The 16,674-nt window shown below is 36.3% G+C and overlaps 1 protein-coding gene across 1 annotated transcript in view; it reads right to left on the bottom strand.

The window, feature by feature from the left end:
* The window catches only part of LOC135197583 (homeobox protein Hox-B8a-like), a 45,942-nt gene extending 32,505 nt beyond the window's left edge, over positions 1-13,437 (bottom strand). Inside the window, exons 1-3 of the mRNA XM_064224626.1 lie at positions 13,429-13,437; positions 12,602-12,617; positions 1,265-1,501 (exon numbers count right to left, since the gene is read on the bottom strand). Coding sequence (XP_064080696.1) covers positions 1,265-1,501; positions 12,602-12,617; positions 13,429-13,437 — 262 coding nt within the window. The remainder of the gene's footprint in view (positions 1-1,264; positions 1,502-12,601; positions 12,618-13,428) is intronic.
* Between the last annotated feature and the right edge of the window lie 3,237 nt (positions 13,438-16,674).

The raw sequence follows: 16,674 nt of genomic DNA, 5'->3' as shown, positions 1-16,674 counted from the left end.
TCTGTAGTACTTTTGTCATGGGAATCATTGCTACTACGAAGAGTAATGGGGACAGCGAGTCGCCCTGGAAGATCCCTTTCCTGATATTAACCTCTGCTAATCTTATTCCAGAGCTTGTAAGTATTGTATTCCAGTTGCGCATTGTATTTTTGAGGAAGCTGATGGTGTTTTCCTCTACCCCATATGTTTTCAGTCATTTTATTAGCCATGTGTGTGGTATCATGTCAAAGGCTTTCTTATAGTCTATCAGTGCCATGCTTAGGTTGGTTTTCCTTCTCTTACTGTTCTTCATTACCATTTTGTCTATCAGGAGATGGTCTTTTGTGCCCCTACACTTCCTTCTGCAGCCTTTCTGTTGGGGAGGGATTGTGTTTGTCTCCTCTAGGTAGTTGTATAACCTTTCACTGATGATACTTGTTAGTAACTTCCACATTGTTGGTAGGCAGGTGATAGGCCTGTAGTTACAGGCTATATTTCCCTTACTCTTGTCTTTTTGTACTAGGGATGTTCTTCCTGTGGTCATCCATTTGGGCGCATGGTGATTTGAGATACAATGCTGGAGTTGTTCTGCTTTTCGTGGGTGTAGGGCCTTGAAGTTTTTGAGCCAGTATCCATGGACTTCATCGGGACCTGGGGCTTTCCAGTTTGGCACTTTCTTTAGTTGGTGTCTGACTGTGTCTGTCGTGATTTCTGTGAATCTTTGTTTTATTCTCCCTGTTTCTTCTTCCTTGACTTCCTGGAGCCATGTTGCATGTTTGTTGTGTGATACCGGATTCCTCCATGTTTTCCCAGAGTCTCTTACTCGATTTGGCCTCAGGAATTTCTGGGTGGTTGTCTTCCCCTCTTAGTTGGCTGTATAGTCTTTTCTGGTTGGTTCCGAATAGTTTGTTCTGTTGGTATCCCTTATTCCTGTTCATGTACCGTTGGATCTTATGTGCTTTGGCCTTAAGCCTCTGTTTTACATCTTCTATTGTGTTGTTTAGTCCCCTCTCTTGTACTTTGTATTTCTCGTTGAGTTCTTCCCTTGTTTTCTTGCTTCTTAGCCTTTTTTCTGCCATCTCTTTGAGTTTACTCAAGTCTGATCTCATCACCATGATTTGCTTTTCCAGGCGCCTGTTTTGGTTTCTGTTGGGTTGGTTTTGCTGGTGGTGTTGGTTTTTGAATCCCCATCAGTTCTGCTACTAATCTTGCTCCTGCATATGCCAAGTTATTTGTTTCAGTGATACTGGTGGGGTGTATTATGCCTATTATTTATTGACCTCACTTGTTTTCTCCCTTAGTTTCTTGGTGTTGTAAGCTTTCATGGAGGGGATCTTTGTTCTCTCTGTATCTGGCTCCATCCATTGTCTAATCTTTTCTACCCATTCTGTCCTTTCGGTGTTTCTGCGTGTGACATTGTTTGATACCTCATCATCCCTGTCGTCTTCTGTGGCATCGTCTCTCAGTTCGTCTTCGTGTAATTCATTGTTGTGTGACATATCCCTTTCCAGTTCTTCTTTTTCTGTTGGGGAGAGCCATTTCTTTTTCTTTATGTTCCTTACTTAGTCTGCCAGCCTCTGCTCTGTTTGGGGGGTGTTATGCCTCTCATTCCAGATGTTGACCAACCTTCTTCTATATCCACTCCCCGTCGGGTAGCTTCTGATGTAGCATCTCCATATTTCTTTATTTTCTTCTCTTGTCCATTTCTTCCTCTGGTTTGCTTCTGTAGCTCCAATCTCAGGCTGTTGGTTACTGTCATTGTGGTGGTCAGTTGCTGGATGACGACCTCCAAGTACCTGACCGTCTTCCCCTTCAATTGGGTTGAATACCTGGCTGCCGGACGTCGTTGTCGTTTATTCCTTCATTGCTTAACATCATTGCTGAGTTTTGCTATTTAACCCATAGCTGGACCCTACCCCATCAGGGATAGGTACTCATTTGCAGCTGAGTAGACAGGAAATTATGGTAAAGATCCTTTCCCAAGGAATCAACGCCGAGGAGGGCGGTCACCCATCCAAAGAATGACCAGCCCCAATGTTGCTTAACCAGTCCATTGACGACCTAGCCCACTCTGCCACGGCGCCTCATATTATTATTATTATTATTATTATTATTATTATTATTATTATTATTATTTTTTTTTTTTTTTTGCTCTATCACATTCCTCCAATTCGACTGGGTGGTATTTATAGTGTGGGGTTCCGGGTTGCATCCTGCCTCCTTAGGAGTCCATCACTTTTCTTACTATGTGTGCCGTTTCTAGGATCACACTCTTCTGCATGAGTCCTGGAGCTACTTCAGCCTCTGGTTTTTCTAGATTCCTTTTCAGGGATCTTGGGATCGTGCCTAGTGCTCCTATGATTATGGGTACAATTTCCACTGGCATATCCCATATCCTTCTTATTTTCTATTTTCAGATCTTGATACTTATCCAATTTTTCCCTCTCTTTCTCTTCAACTCTGGTGTCCCATGGTATTGCGACATCAATGAGTGATACTTTCTTCTTGATTTTGTCAATCAACGTCACGTCTGGTCTATTTGCATGTATCACCATCTTTGCGTGATCGTTTTCTATCACTCCCTCAGGTTGGTGCTCGTACCACTTATTACTGCAAGGTAGCTGATGTTTCTTGCACAGGCTCCAGTGGAGGGCTTTTGCCACTGAATCCTGCCTCTTTTTGTACTGGTTCTGTGCAAGTGCCGGGCATTCGCTTGCTATGTGGTTTATGGTTTCATTTTTCGTATTGCACTTCCTACATATGGGAGAGATGTTATTTCCGTCTATCGTTCTTTGAACATATCTGGTTCTTAGGGCCTGATCTTGTGCCGCTGTTATCATTCCTTCAGTTTCCTTCTTTAGCTCTCCCCTCTGTAGCCATTGCCATGTGTCATCGCTGGCTAGTTCTTTAGTGTGTCTCATGTATTGTCCGTGCATTGGTTTGTTGTGCCAGTCCTCTGTTCTGTCTGTCATTCTCCTGTCTCTGTATATTTCTGGGTCTTATTATTATTATTATTATTTTATTATTATTATTATTATTATTATTATTATTATTATTATTATTATTATTATTATTATTATTCAGAAGATAAACCTATTCATATTGGATATTTCAACGTCAGAATCTTGCTGCCTGAAAGAGATAGAGATGTTTGTGAAATACGTATTTTATGACTAAGAAATAATTTATGTATCTGTTGTTACTAAGACAGTCGTATAAAAATGTAAAGATTCATTAACACATTCCTAAATATTCACTCCTAACTCCCTTGCCATGACAGGAATGAATCTTGTCTAATCATTCTCAAAATTAATGCATTCCTAAATATTCACTCCAACTCCTTTCTATGATAGAAATGACTCCTGTCTAATCATTCTCAGAATTAAAGCATTCCAAAATATTTACTCCTAATTCCTTTCCATGACAGGAATGAATCCTGTCAAATTATTCTCAGAATTAATGCGTTTCTAAATATACACTCCCAACTCCTTTCCATGACAGGAATGACTTCTGTCAAATCATTCTCATAATGAATGCATTACTAAATATTCACTCCAACTCCTTTTCATGACAGGAATGAATCCTTTCTAATAATTCTCAGAATTGATGCATTCCTAAATATTCACTCCAACTCATTTCCATGACAGGAATGAAACCAGTCAATTCATTCTCAAGTACGTAATTAAACTTTGTTTCTCACACAAGTAATAGAAAACTGCCACATACCAATGTACTGAATCCTTCCAGCAAGCAATGACACTCACTTTGTTGTATCACAAAGGTGGATACATAGCTTCTGTAGCTTCTGTCTCACGTAGAGAAAGCGTTTCCTGAAAATGTGCAGAAATTCGTAAAGCTCTAGTAACCGGGGTTAGTAGGGGCTCATAGTTTCATTCATAAATTTATGGGTCAGTCTTTTTCAGTAGTAAAACGTTCCAGAAATATAAAGGAATTAGTATGCTATGTTTTCACTCCCTTTCAGGTGCTAAGCTGCAGGTATTTTTTTTTTTAGTTTACATTGAATTAGTAAAGTAGTTCGTGTCATATTTTTGCCAGAGATGAACGAGATCTACTTACCATTGTTCAGCCTTGATAATTTCTGTGATCACCGCGACTGAATATTCTCGTATGCAATGAGAACGTACGACGCTAAAATAAAGAAAAAAAAAAGAACTCATGGAATTTTTAATATGAGAACTAAAATCACACCAGCAACAAAATATAATTCGTGGATTTCTGTATTCCGGGTTCTAATAAGGTCACGAGAAACGTATAAATCACTTGTTTAGTGCACACCACCATTGACACACACGAAGCTGTCGCTTTTAAAATGCGAGTCGCGTCCAGTAACCGATCATACTTCAGTTTTACGTCTGCCTCTAATGTTCGTTTCAATGGAAACGACTTCGGCCTCGCATAATATTTCGTTCGGTTAATGGGAATGCCGACCGTGTTGGAGCGTTTGTACGAAAAGATAATTCTCTTCGACGAAAAAAAAAGGCTTTGGAATAGAAGAGAAGGAAGTGATTTTAAACCAGAGTAAGTCAGGATATGAGTTACATTCACCGAAGTCGTAAGCGTTTCGAAATTAGTTCCCGTATCGAACTCATTTGAAAGTTTGAGAACTATAGTAAGTCAAAGATTATATAGGGTGGGGGGTATTATTATTATTATTATTATTATTATTATTATTATTTTATTATTATTGGTTTATCACAGTCCTCCCATTCGACTGGGTGGTATTCATAGTGTGGGGTTCCGGGTTGAATCATGCCTCCTCCTCTCCTTCTCCTTATTATTATTATTATTATTATTATTATTATTATTATTATTATTATTATCATTACCACCCTAAAAAGTAAAAACCTACAAATGAGATACAAGCCTGGTATATAAATATCTTGACGGACAACAAAAGTATATAATTACGACAACTTAGAAAAAACAACAGTGTAGAAAAAAAATAAACGTGAGGAACTATCCCATATCCTCGCTCTCTTACGGTGTTTCTTCTTCTTCTTCTTCTTCTTCTTCTTCTTCTTCTTCTTCTTCTTCTTCTTCTTCTAATAACCTTCCCAGGCACTTCCACCTCCATTAGGGCTTTGCCTCTCTTACTCGACACTGGAGAAGAAATATTTTCCGAGTGTGTCTCCTCCACAGAGGTTTATAAAGACGAGGTTTTTATTAATTTTTTTTTACCAATTTTAATTGAAGGTGTTATGCATTACTACCCTAACAACATTCTTCTTGGACATTAATAAAATTTTATCTATCGGCAAATTTATTAATTTATATAATTTTTCTTTTTTGATAAGTGAGATTTCTCTTTTCTGTTTTTCCCCTTTACGTTACTAGTCTAATATTGTTATTTTCCTTGCATTTCAATAATATATTTTTATGTATTTGTTAATTAAATAATTCATATATATATATATATATATATATATATATATATATATATAATATATATATATATATACATTTAATAAGGGATATCTTTTATTTCTGTATTTCACTTCATCTCGTCTTAGCTCTTCCTAATGAACACAATACTATCACACAACTCATTCCTTTGGCTAAATCTTAACTGATATTAAATACTTCAGATTGTGGAAGAAATATGTTTACAGAAATGTCAGCCTTGATACCTCAAAGCTTACAAACTTGCCAACGTATCTCTCTCTCTCTCTCTCTCTCTCTCTCTCTCTCTCTCTCTCTCTCTCTCTCTCTCCATGTGCCATCATTAAGGAGATGTTGGAAATGAATAATGGAAGCGTAGGAAAGGAATAATGCATGGCAGAGTCCCATTGGTTGCCAAAGCTCTGTGATACATTATCGGAAAAATCAGCGAAATCGCCTTTCCGTTTCGGTATTCGTGGGGAGGTTTCGCTCTTGGGAGGCGGAAGTAATACGCATTTGGAAAGTGGTTCTTCCACCTGCACCTTTCCTTCGCGAAATTGTGCGACGAGACGGTTAACTTAGGTATAAAAACACACACACATACATGCATACATACATATAAAAGATAAATAGATAGATAGAAAGAGAGAGAGAGAGAGAGAGAGAGAGGAAGTGGGCGAGGGAGACACTCAGAGAGAGAGAGAGAGAGAGAGAGAGAGAGGAAGTAGGGTTAGGGAGACATTGAGAGAGAGAGAGAGAGAGAGAGAGAAAGATAACAGGCTGAGAGATTCATAACAATGCACAGAAAAAGTCAATAACACAAAATGCCATTATAAAGGTTTGATTTTCTCAGAGAGAGAGAGAGAGAGAGAGAGAGAGAGAGAGAGAGAGAGAGAGAGAGAAATTTCTATGTTATTAAATCTAGTCTCCAGACGCCTTTAATATTGTTAAAATTTTTTCGACAATTTCCCTCAAGACTTTTATACTTCCTTTCTTGTGGGGAAATTTCAATTCCAAAGACATCTTCCATTTGGGAAGAGACAAGAATTTATTCGACTGGTTCCGATGCAGTCGGTCGAGGGGCGAATACTATATTGAAAAAGCTATTTATTTTGATTGATAAACAATGAATCTGACGCATTTCCTTTACCTCATATGATAAATTTTTTTTCTCTCTCTCTCTCTCTCTCTCTCTCTCTCTCTCTCTCTCTCTCTCTCTCTTTCTGAAAACATTGCTTTTATTTATACAAAATGAATCTGAAGATTTACTTTCCTTTACATGATAAATACTCTCTCTCTCTCTCTCTCTCTCTCTCTCTCTCTCTCTCTCTCCTTCTGAAAGAATTTTTTGAATTTATATACAATAAACTTAAAGGACTTCCCTTCCATTAGATGATGAATACTCTCTCTCTAAAAAAAATAACTTTTTTCATTTATAAACAGTGGATCTGAAATCTCTCTCTCTCTCTCTCTCTCTCTCTCTCTCTCTCTCTCTCTCTCTCTCTCTCTCTATATATATATATATATATATTATATATATATATATATATGTAAAAAAATAGCGGGTTTTATTTACAAAGAGTGGATCTGAAATTTTTAATTTTGCTTAAATGACAAATACTTTATTCATTCTCTGTCTGTCTGTCTGTCTGTCTCCTCACGTTTGATGGAACGAGTGAAATGTTTGATATTAGCGGACATTATTTCAGTCATTGCATCAGATCAAATTATTATATATTGAAGGGTAGCCCATACCAGATTGTCATTTCATCTGTTATGGCCCCATTCTGTGCCGTAGTGGGTCGAGGTATCGTAGTGGGACGTCGTACGTTCAATATGATCCCACCTAATTGTAGGTTGGTGTTTGATTAAAGGCGAGTGATTACGAATACACACGCAAGTGTATTTTTTCTTTTGCAGAATTTTTCTTGATATATTGTCCACGTCTGATTCATGACAGGTCTTCCCGTAGCCTTATTATTATTATTATTATTATTATTATTATTATTATTATTATTATTATTATTATTATTATTAAAAGTAATCGCTGCATCAGCTATATTAATTTTATAAAGGTTCCTCTCTATTTTCCTCACTGTTGCTTATACTGGTGAGCAAAGCACCGAAGGTGGCATGTCTCAAATAGGTAATTATCAAAGTCTATTTTTAATTTTATTATCATCATATTATTATTATTATTATTATTATTATTATTATTATTATTATTTTATTATTATTATTATTATTATTATTATTATCATTATGATTATTATTATTATTATTCTTATTATTATTATTATTATTATTATAAAAAATACTCAGAGTATATATATATATATATATATATATATATATATATATATATATATATATATATATATATATATATATATAAATATACATATATATATATACATATATATAATATATATATATACATATATATATATATATATATATATATATATATATAAAGTTAAATATTACAGATATCTTTCGGGAATCTGTTCGAATCCTCTTTTCAGTCTATTTCTTAAAATACTTTTTAAAATTACATTTGTATCTCTACATAACTGTTGAATTGTTTGTCCATTATTATTATTATTATTATTATTATTATTATTATTATTATTATTATTATTATTATTATTATTATTATTATTATATTATTATTATTTTATTAGGAACAAGCCTACAGGGGCAATTGACTTGAAATTCAAGCTTCCAAAAAAATAAGAATAAATAGATAATTAAAAAAAATTGTGCTCCTCTGAAATGAGTTACAGAAGCAAATAGGAAATACAGAAAGTAAATGGCGATACAATCCATAATGATGTAAAACCATTCTGTAGTTTAAAATATATATTTCTTGTACAAGAACTTAAAGCTTTCGACCATCAGCTGTGGTCTTGCTCACTAAAATGTGATATATCACCTCAAGGAACTGACATGTAGGAGCACAATCATACTTTGTTATAACATTTGAAAAACCATAAAGATTAGGTAACAAGCTAGTTAACTATTATTATGAATGATCAGGCGGTTGAGCCCTCGTCCTTTCCAGAATTCGTCTTGATCTTCGTGAAGGAATGTTTCTTTTGTCAACTGCTTGTTCTGTGCTGGTTGGGTGGTTTTGTGAGAAATGACTTGAGTGGAGTAAACAGGAGAGGAAGCAGCATCATCATTGGCACATATATCCCTAAAGCTTGAAATTTTCCTTTTTCTACATATCTCTTCATATGTAGAGATATGTAGAAAAGGGAAAATGTTATAAAAGGAAAAATGTTTTAAAAAAGTGTTTGTGCTCCTACATGTCAGTTCCTTGAGGTGATATATCACATTTTAGTGAACGAGACCACAGCTGATGGTCGAAAGCTATAAGTTCCTGTACAAGAAATATATATTTTAAACTACAGAAGGATTTTACTTCATTGTGGATTGTATCCCCATTTACTTAGAGGTACGACATTGTACCTAGCTCCTGCATACAGAAAGAAATAAGTTATTAAATAAAAAAAAAGATAAATGAATAAATTAATAAATGGCTGAAAAGACAGTTTTTTTTATATATTTAATTACAAATCATCATCAAGTATAAAAGATTTCTCCATACCTCACGTAATTCTATTTGTAATGACTACATTTCATGTTAGGCACGAACGAATTATCATAACATTCCGTCATATGTCATAATGATCCCACCCAATTATAAGTTGATGGTTTGTGCTCACACACATACGTATATATATACTCCCTGTAGTCTTATACAGTTTCAATGCCACATTTCCTGATTACAGTCATGAAATTGGTGACAGTTTGTCCTATAGACTAATAAGGTAACAGAAAGTTCGACTTATATTATTTCTTTGCCACAGGTGTTTACCTGAATGATTACAGGCATGAAATTGGTGACAGATTGTCCTGTAGACTAATAAGGTAACAGAAAGTTAGTCTTATACAAATTCATGGCTACAGGTGTTTTCTGAATGATTGATGCCAAAAATTACTGACGAGTTATCTTATAGAAATATAAGGCACTGGAACGCCTTCTTGAAAAAAATAATTACAAAAAGTTGAATTTATGAAAACATATGCAACAGAATAAAATAATAATTAATTATTACAAGGAAGCGGAATTTTTCATTTTTATTGACATTTATCTGCTGTCGATTACTTACATTTGCCACTTTTTATCCTTCCTTTCTTCTTCCTCTCGTTTCATCTGCAATATAATGATTACTTATCCACCCATCATCTAACCCCCTACCACTACCAATAACGTCCTACCCCCTCCCTGCATTCCCACAAACCCCCTCAAACACAATTTTTTACATATGACCCGCTGTTCCTGACAGGTAATTCCAGCAATTCCAACCATCTGTTTGATGTATCGATGTATTTGAAACTCTAATGCGGCTAATTGGGTGGAAATCCTTTTAATTGCGCGTCATTTATCACCTGGGGTTAATTTCATGCAGACAGGTCTTTTTCGTTTCGTCCATCCTCGCTGTTCAAATTCACTTATAAACTAACGAACAAAATAGGTATTTGTTCTAAAAGGGACATGTAATTATAGACCCTTTAAAGCTCGTGGGAGTGAGTGGCCTATATATATTTCCCATTAAAGTTATTCCCAGATTGTTGTGTTTTTTTAAAGGCCTTCGAGTGATACAATGTTTGAACATTTTTAGAGTTGTTGCTGCAGAGAGAGAGAGAGAGAGAGAGAGAGAGAGAGAGAGAGAGAGAGAGAGAGAGAATTCTCTTTCTGTCCTCCCCCACTCCCTCTCTCTTTCTATGTCATCCAAGCAGGATTTGATAGTGTGGAAAAGCTCTCTCTCTCTCTCTCTCTCTCTCTCTCTCTCTCTCTCTCTCTCTCTCTCTCTTTCTCTCTGTAAAATACTTAAATCTCGTTAGAACACATTTGTAGATTAAAATGGAACAGAGTTTTTAAATAAGGTTCAGAGAGAGAGAGAGAGAGAGGAGGAAGGAGAGAGAGAGAGAAGGGAGAGGAGGGGAGAGAGAGAGAGAGAGAGAGAGAGAGAGAGAGAGAGAGAGAGAGAGAGAACTTTCCCGTGAAATCCACGAGGATTTTGTGTCTGCTTCATTGCATTTTCCTTCTTTCTTTCCTTACTTTTTTGCTTTGTTTCATTCCATTTTCCTTCTTCCTTTCCTTACTTCTTGCTTTGTTTCATTTATCTTTGCTTCTTTCTTTCCTTACTTCCTTGTTTCCTTTTTCCATTTCCAATCACAAAATAAGAACGCGAAGCCTAACTCGAAATAGGCATAAAAATTCCCCCTGTAATCAACTCTCCAAATGTTCCTTGCAGGAGAATTAGATTTGAGCATCAACTAACCTAATCACCTTCTTCTTCCACCGGCCTTTAAGAATCCCCCTACTTCTGATTTCATTTCTTCTGTCATTCTCAAAAAAGAAGGCGGGGCAAATCCCTTCGTAATTGGGGGGCCAGGTGAAAACGAATCCTTGGATTATTTGCTTTTTTAAGGCAGCTCACTCTTACTCGACGAATCCTGCTCGAAGATGGTTGTCAGCAGGAAGTCTTTGGGATCAAATGGAGTGGTTTTGTACTTTTTTCATTACTTCCCTTACATTCACTTGTAGTCTCTCTCTCTCTCTCTCTCTCTCTCTCTCTGGGACGATTTAATATTTATTCAAATAGAAGAGGTTTATATAATTTTCTTTATTTCAGTTAATTTTATTGTAATGATTGTCTCTCCCTCTCTCTCATGTATAGTACTTAATATTTATTCCAATGTAATACTTTTGTGTCATTTTCCTTAAATCAGTTAATTATTTTGCAATGAATTTCTCTCTCTCTCTCTCTCTCTCTCTCTCTCTCTCATGTTTAGTACTTAATATTTATTCCAATTGGATACTTTTATGTCATTTTCCTTACATCAGTTAATTATATTGCAATGGACTTCTCTCTCTCTCTCTCTCTCTCTCTCTCTCTCTCATTTGGTGTGGGACTATTTAATATCTATTCAAATGAGAAAGTTTGAGATTTTTTCACTACTTCAGTCAATTATATTACAATGGATTTCTCTCTCTCTCTCTCTCTCTCTCTCTCTCTCTCTCTCTCTCTCTCTCTCTCTCTCTCTCTCTCATTTGGTGTGGAACAATTTAATATTTTTTTTCTCATTAGTTTTAGATTTTATCCCTAATTCAGTTAATTATATTACAGTGGATTTCTTTCTCCCTCAATCGCCACCCCTCCCTCTCTCTCGTTCCTTAAAGAAAACAGATTGCATGCGAATTTCTATACAGCCTTTCTTGTGTATACTGTCGTACTGCAATAATTCTTGTCAAAAACTCTAAGTTCAACTTCCAACTAAATTTCGTGCTATCACTGATTAACCCCAATCAGAGCTAATTGTTATCTTTTTATTAAGTATTTTCATTCGTCGTGTGGGTGTATATTAGAGAGTTAAAATACTTGAACTAATTGCAGTGAAAAAGTAAGTGAAAAATGCACCAAAGTGGCTTGTTCTTTATCGTTGCCAGACACACGATTATGGCTATATTCAACATTAAATAAAATAAAAACTACCGATGCTGGACGGCTGCAATCTTGTATGTTTGATGATTAAAGGGTGAATGATCAACATACAAATTTGCAGCCGTCTAGCCTCAGTAGTTTTCAAGATCCAAGGGCGGACAGAAAAAGTGCGGATGGACAGGGAAAGTCTTCTCAATAGTTTTCTTTTACAGAGAGCTAAAATTAAAATAGACTCTATAACAGTCATAGATCTTTTAATAAAACGCTTTCGTTATATACTTTCGTCCTCAGTAAAGAGCGGAGTTGAGAGTTTAAATGGATAAAGAAAGGAAAAAATCCTTTAATATTAACCAGAGGTTCCCAAAGTATAAAACGAGAAGACAGCGTCTGCCGACGCTTCTGGGTCAAGTGTTATTATAAAACACCAGATGCTTTGAGGCAGCTGCAGATATCAAGGACCTGACACCCCCTACCCCCTCCCACTACCCCATCCCTTCTCTTAATCTTTTTACCTCCCCTTTCTATATTATTGGTTCTGTATTATATGTTCTTTTAAATCCGCTCTGTAAGTCAGGAGAATCCTTTGACAGTTATAGAAACAAATAACTTTCAATTAATCTCTCCCAATTTTTAATTTTATCCTTTCTATGTTAGAAGTCTCTGATGTATCCTTTTGCCCAGCAGGGAACTTCCATTTCATTTACCTTTGATATAAGGACACTAGAACGAAGAGTTATTTTTGGATCCCAAGAGAACATAATGTTAACGTCGTGAATTTCAGTCACACCTTTCTTGGACTAGTCTAGTGCTTGAATCACTTAGTCATATCCCCCCCTAATTCTCTCTCTCTCTCTCTCTCTCTCTCTCTCTCTCTCTCTCTCTCTCTCTCTCTCTCTCTCTCTCTTTCTGCTGCTGTTTCTGGTTCATATCCTTTTTCTTTATATCCATGTCCATTTCTTTTGAAAAACTTATAGTTATTGCCTCTTTATTTGCAAATAATTTAATCGCATTGCCTCTATCGTTTAAGTCATTTTTATCTTGGTCACCTGAAGTGTTCGTAAATGCTAGCTGTGTTAGAATGGGTAATTACCAAGTGTTCATGGAAGAGTTTTAATATCTGTAAAATTGCATCTGGTGTAATACCTTTGTTTTCATCTTTCAAAAACGTGTTACTCAATCTCTTACGAAATTTTGTTGACCATCTCGTGACAACAGCGTTTAAGCAACACCTGTTTTGTACCGTCAGCAGAGACCAGAGAAAACAGAGCTTTTCCCGACGAGATTGATCAAATCCCACATCCGTGAGATGTTGCCACCGAAGAGAATAACAACGCATGACGAAATCATATTTGTAGCCTCTCGCGGGACTGGTCAAGTTGTTATACGCGTATGGTCGAAAGAAAGCAATTCTAGACTCATGTTTACTTGTTTTACTTTAAAAGAGACTTTAACCAAGAAGTTTTTAATTCACGAATTTAATTGCACGTTGCTGACGATCACAAAGTGATGGGGTTAATCATCATTGCCTTACCTGAGCCATCTTAACATGGGGTAACCTTCACACTTGTTTGAAATGTAATTGAGTCTACCTGGATGAGCTGCCCTTTGTATGATTTATGAAGATTGTATGTAAACACAAGCAAGCAAGCACTGAGTCTCTATCAGTCATTCAGGGCTTGAGACAGTGAAATGGGCGCGGGGTTGGGGGTAGGGGGGACGTTGTTGGATAGCAAGTTGGAATAGAGGAAGCTGGAATGGAGGTAGAATATAAAGGATAAACGTTACGTTTACAATACGAAAACTAGTTACCTAAACTTTAGTACTATAAACATCCAAGAATGAGATCATTAAAGAAATATTGCTACCTTGAGTGACTAATCTTTAAGTAGTCTAGAATTAGGGTGGCTGTTTAATACTGTACGTTTTAATTGACTAATGTTGTCTGAAGCACATTAACCTATGTTTGCATAACGTTAGAGATTTAAGAAAGGTTTAAATTAGTCAAAGTGTATAACACAATGCTGTTAGCCAAACATTACACAAACGCTTGTTCTGATAGTAAATATTCTTCGCGTATGTGATATTTATGTATACGAAATATTGACGAATTTAAAGAAACAACGAAATTACAGAAACTATATAAAGACACAAGAAATATATCTTGGCAAAAGTGGAACTTTTTAACTAATTCTTGCATGTGACTCGTTCGTACAGAAAGGAAATGCATAATCTCGAAATGCCTGAAACAGGTGCAATTTTTTTTTTCACTCCAAAGAAAATTAGATTTTTATAAAGAACGCAGTGTCAAGTGCAGGGATTTTACACAAGCAAGCAAGCAGCCGTTGCTGAAACGTTTTCGTGAAAATGACAGCGTTTTGAACTCTTGAGAAAGAGCCGGAAGGTGTTGAAGTTTTCTTAAATTAAAAACAAAAGAAGTAGAAAATGCGCCAAAGAAACTGTCGAGTTTTCTGTCCGGTTGTGGCCTCAGCCGCGGCCCATAAATCTCAGCTACCGTCCGGTGGTGGCCTATGTTGTTGGTACTACCTAAAAAATACGCCTAAGAAACAGTCGAGTTTTCTGTCCGGTTGCGGCTTCAGCCACGGCCTTATTATCAAACTCTTTGGCCGCGGCCCATGAAACTCAGCCTCAGTCCGGTGGTGGCCTATGTTGTTGGTACCTAAAATATAGGTACGCCTAAGAAACACTCGAGTTTTCTGCCCGTTGGTGGCCTCACCCACGGCTCTATTATAAAACTAGCTCTTAGCCGCGAGCCATGAAGCTCAGCCACGGTCTGGTGGTGGCCTATGTTGTTGGTAGCTAAAAAATGAGTTTTCTGTCCGGTTGTGGCCTCAGCCACGGCCTATGAAACTCTTAGCTGCGGCCCATGAAGCTCAGGTACCGTCCGGTGGTGACCTATATTGTTGGTACTTATAGCGCTGCCAGAAGTAAGATTACGGCTAACTTTAACCTTAAATAAAATTTAAAATCTTCTGAAGCTAGAGGGCTGCAATTTGGTATGTTTGATGATTGGAGGGTGGATGATCAACGTACCAATTTGCAGCCCTCTAGCATCAGTAGTTTTTAAGATCTGAGGGCGGACTGACAGACAAAAATGGCATAATAATTTTCTTTTAAAGAAAATTAAAAACTGTAAGAAAAAAACTTATTCCACTTTTTAATGGATGACTATGAGAAATTTCTTGGTTGTAACATAAAATGCGTGAGGCGCGATCATCTGGAATTATCAAAAGGCAGCACAAAAGTTACTTATGCTAGCAAAAACAAGTATACAAAATCATGTATGAAACTTCATAAAATAATTAAGTCTGCGGGCACAACCCGCCTCGTTTCACGGGCAGAACCAGCCCCGTTTCAGGGAATCACCTCTCACCTCCACCCCCTTCGGAGGTGGGGGTGGGAGAGGTAGGATGAAACCCCATTATAAACCATCTTAGTGGTCCTCACTATAACCCTGTCAAGTTTCATGCCCATCGGACCAGCCGTTTGGCCGTGATTGAATGACAGACAGAAAGGCGGACATTACGCCCATTATAGTAAGATGCCTAAAGAACCGATCGTTTTAATCGTTTTAGTTTAAACTTTCGTAAAAAAAAAAAAAAAAAGTTCCACGATTATATAAATTTTTCCCTAAACTTCTAAGTCTCGTTAAGAAACTGGCTGGAGATTAATTGGTACAAAAAAAAAAAAACCCTAAATGAAGGAGAGGAAGCTTTTTCTCAAAAGCTTACAAACTCTCTAGAATAACAGTTACTGAGTCATAAGTCTAGGCATAATTCTTTAACATTTTATTTTGATGTCATAAGTTTTAGAATCTTATTATTCTTCGCCCTCTCTCTCTCTGTCGTACAATATTTGGATGTTGGGGGGAAGGGTTACAATAATCCTGTAGACAGAGCACTCTTACCTATAATATATCGTCGTAACACTGAATTTTAGTTGAGAGAGAGAGAGAGAGAGAGAGTAGAGAGGAGAGAGAGAGAGAGAGAGAGAGAGAGAGAGAGAGAGAGAGAGAGAGAGAGAGAGAGAGAGAGAGAGGTAACAATAATCGCTGAGGCAGGACTCTTTAACCGATAACATATCGTCAAAAATATTTAGTTTTATCGACAAACAAAGAAAACTGCCGGTTATCGTTATGGCATCATCATAACATCTCAATCTATTAGGAAATAGAGTAACGATCACCAACAGGAACGGTTTTGTCACCATAAATTCGGACAAGGGTCCTTTTTGGAAGTGGGCCATGTCCCACCTCTTCCATATACCTCTTTTATCTTTCTATGCCTCCTATCTCCTCCTTTTTACACCCATCGTGATCCTAGAAATTTCTGGTTTCTTTCAAAAGAAGTGATTTGGGTGTTTGGATCGTTTTGTGGGTTGGGGAAACAATAATCAAGATTGGTGTTTTTTGAGGTTATGGGGAATTCCTTCTGACTGGAATTGTTTTCTTGATATATATATATATATATATATATCTATATATAACTTCTCATATATAATATATACATATATGATATATATATAGTATATAGATATATATATATATATAGTTATATCCTATATATATAATTATATATATATATATTATATATATGTGTGTTCTTTTATAACAGAATTCCATCTAATAAAAGGAGTCCATAAAAAAAACGACAAAATATAGAAAGTACGAAGTACTATATTTCTGATACTGCTGTTGTCATTCTCTTCAGGTAGGTAATGAAGAGAAAACAGTCGTCTCTGAAATATAGTACTTAGTACT

The sequence above is a fragment of the Macrobrachium nipponense genome, chromosome 23, assembly GCF_015104395.2.
Source record: "Macrobrachium nipponense isolate FS-2020 chromosome 23, ASM1510439v2, whole genome shotgun sequence".
NCBI lineage: Eukaryota > Metazoa > Arthropoda > Malacostraca > Decapoda > Palaemonidae > Macrobrachium > Macrobrachium nipponense.
The sequence above is the reverse complement of the archived record's forward strand: the minus strand, read 5'-3'. Positions and strand labels throughout refer to the sequence as shown.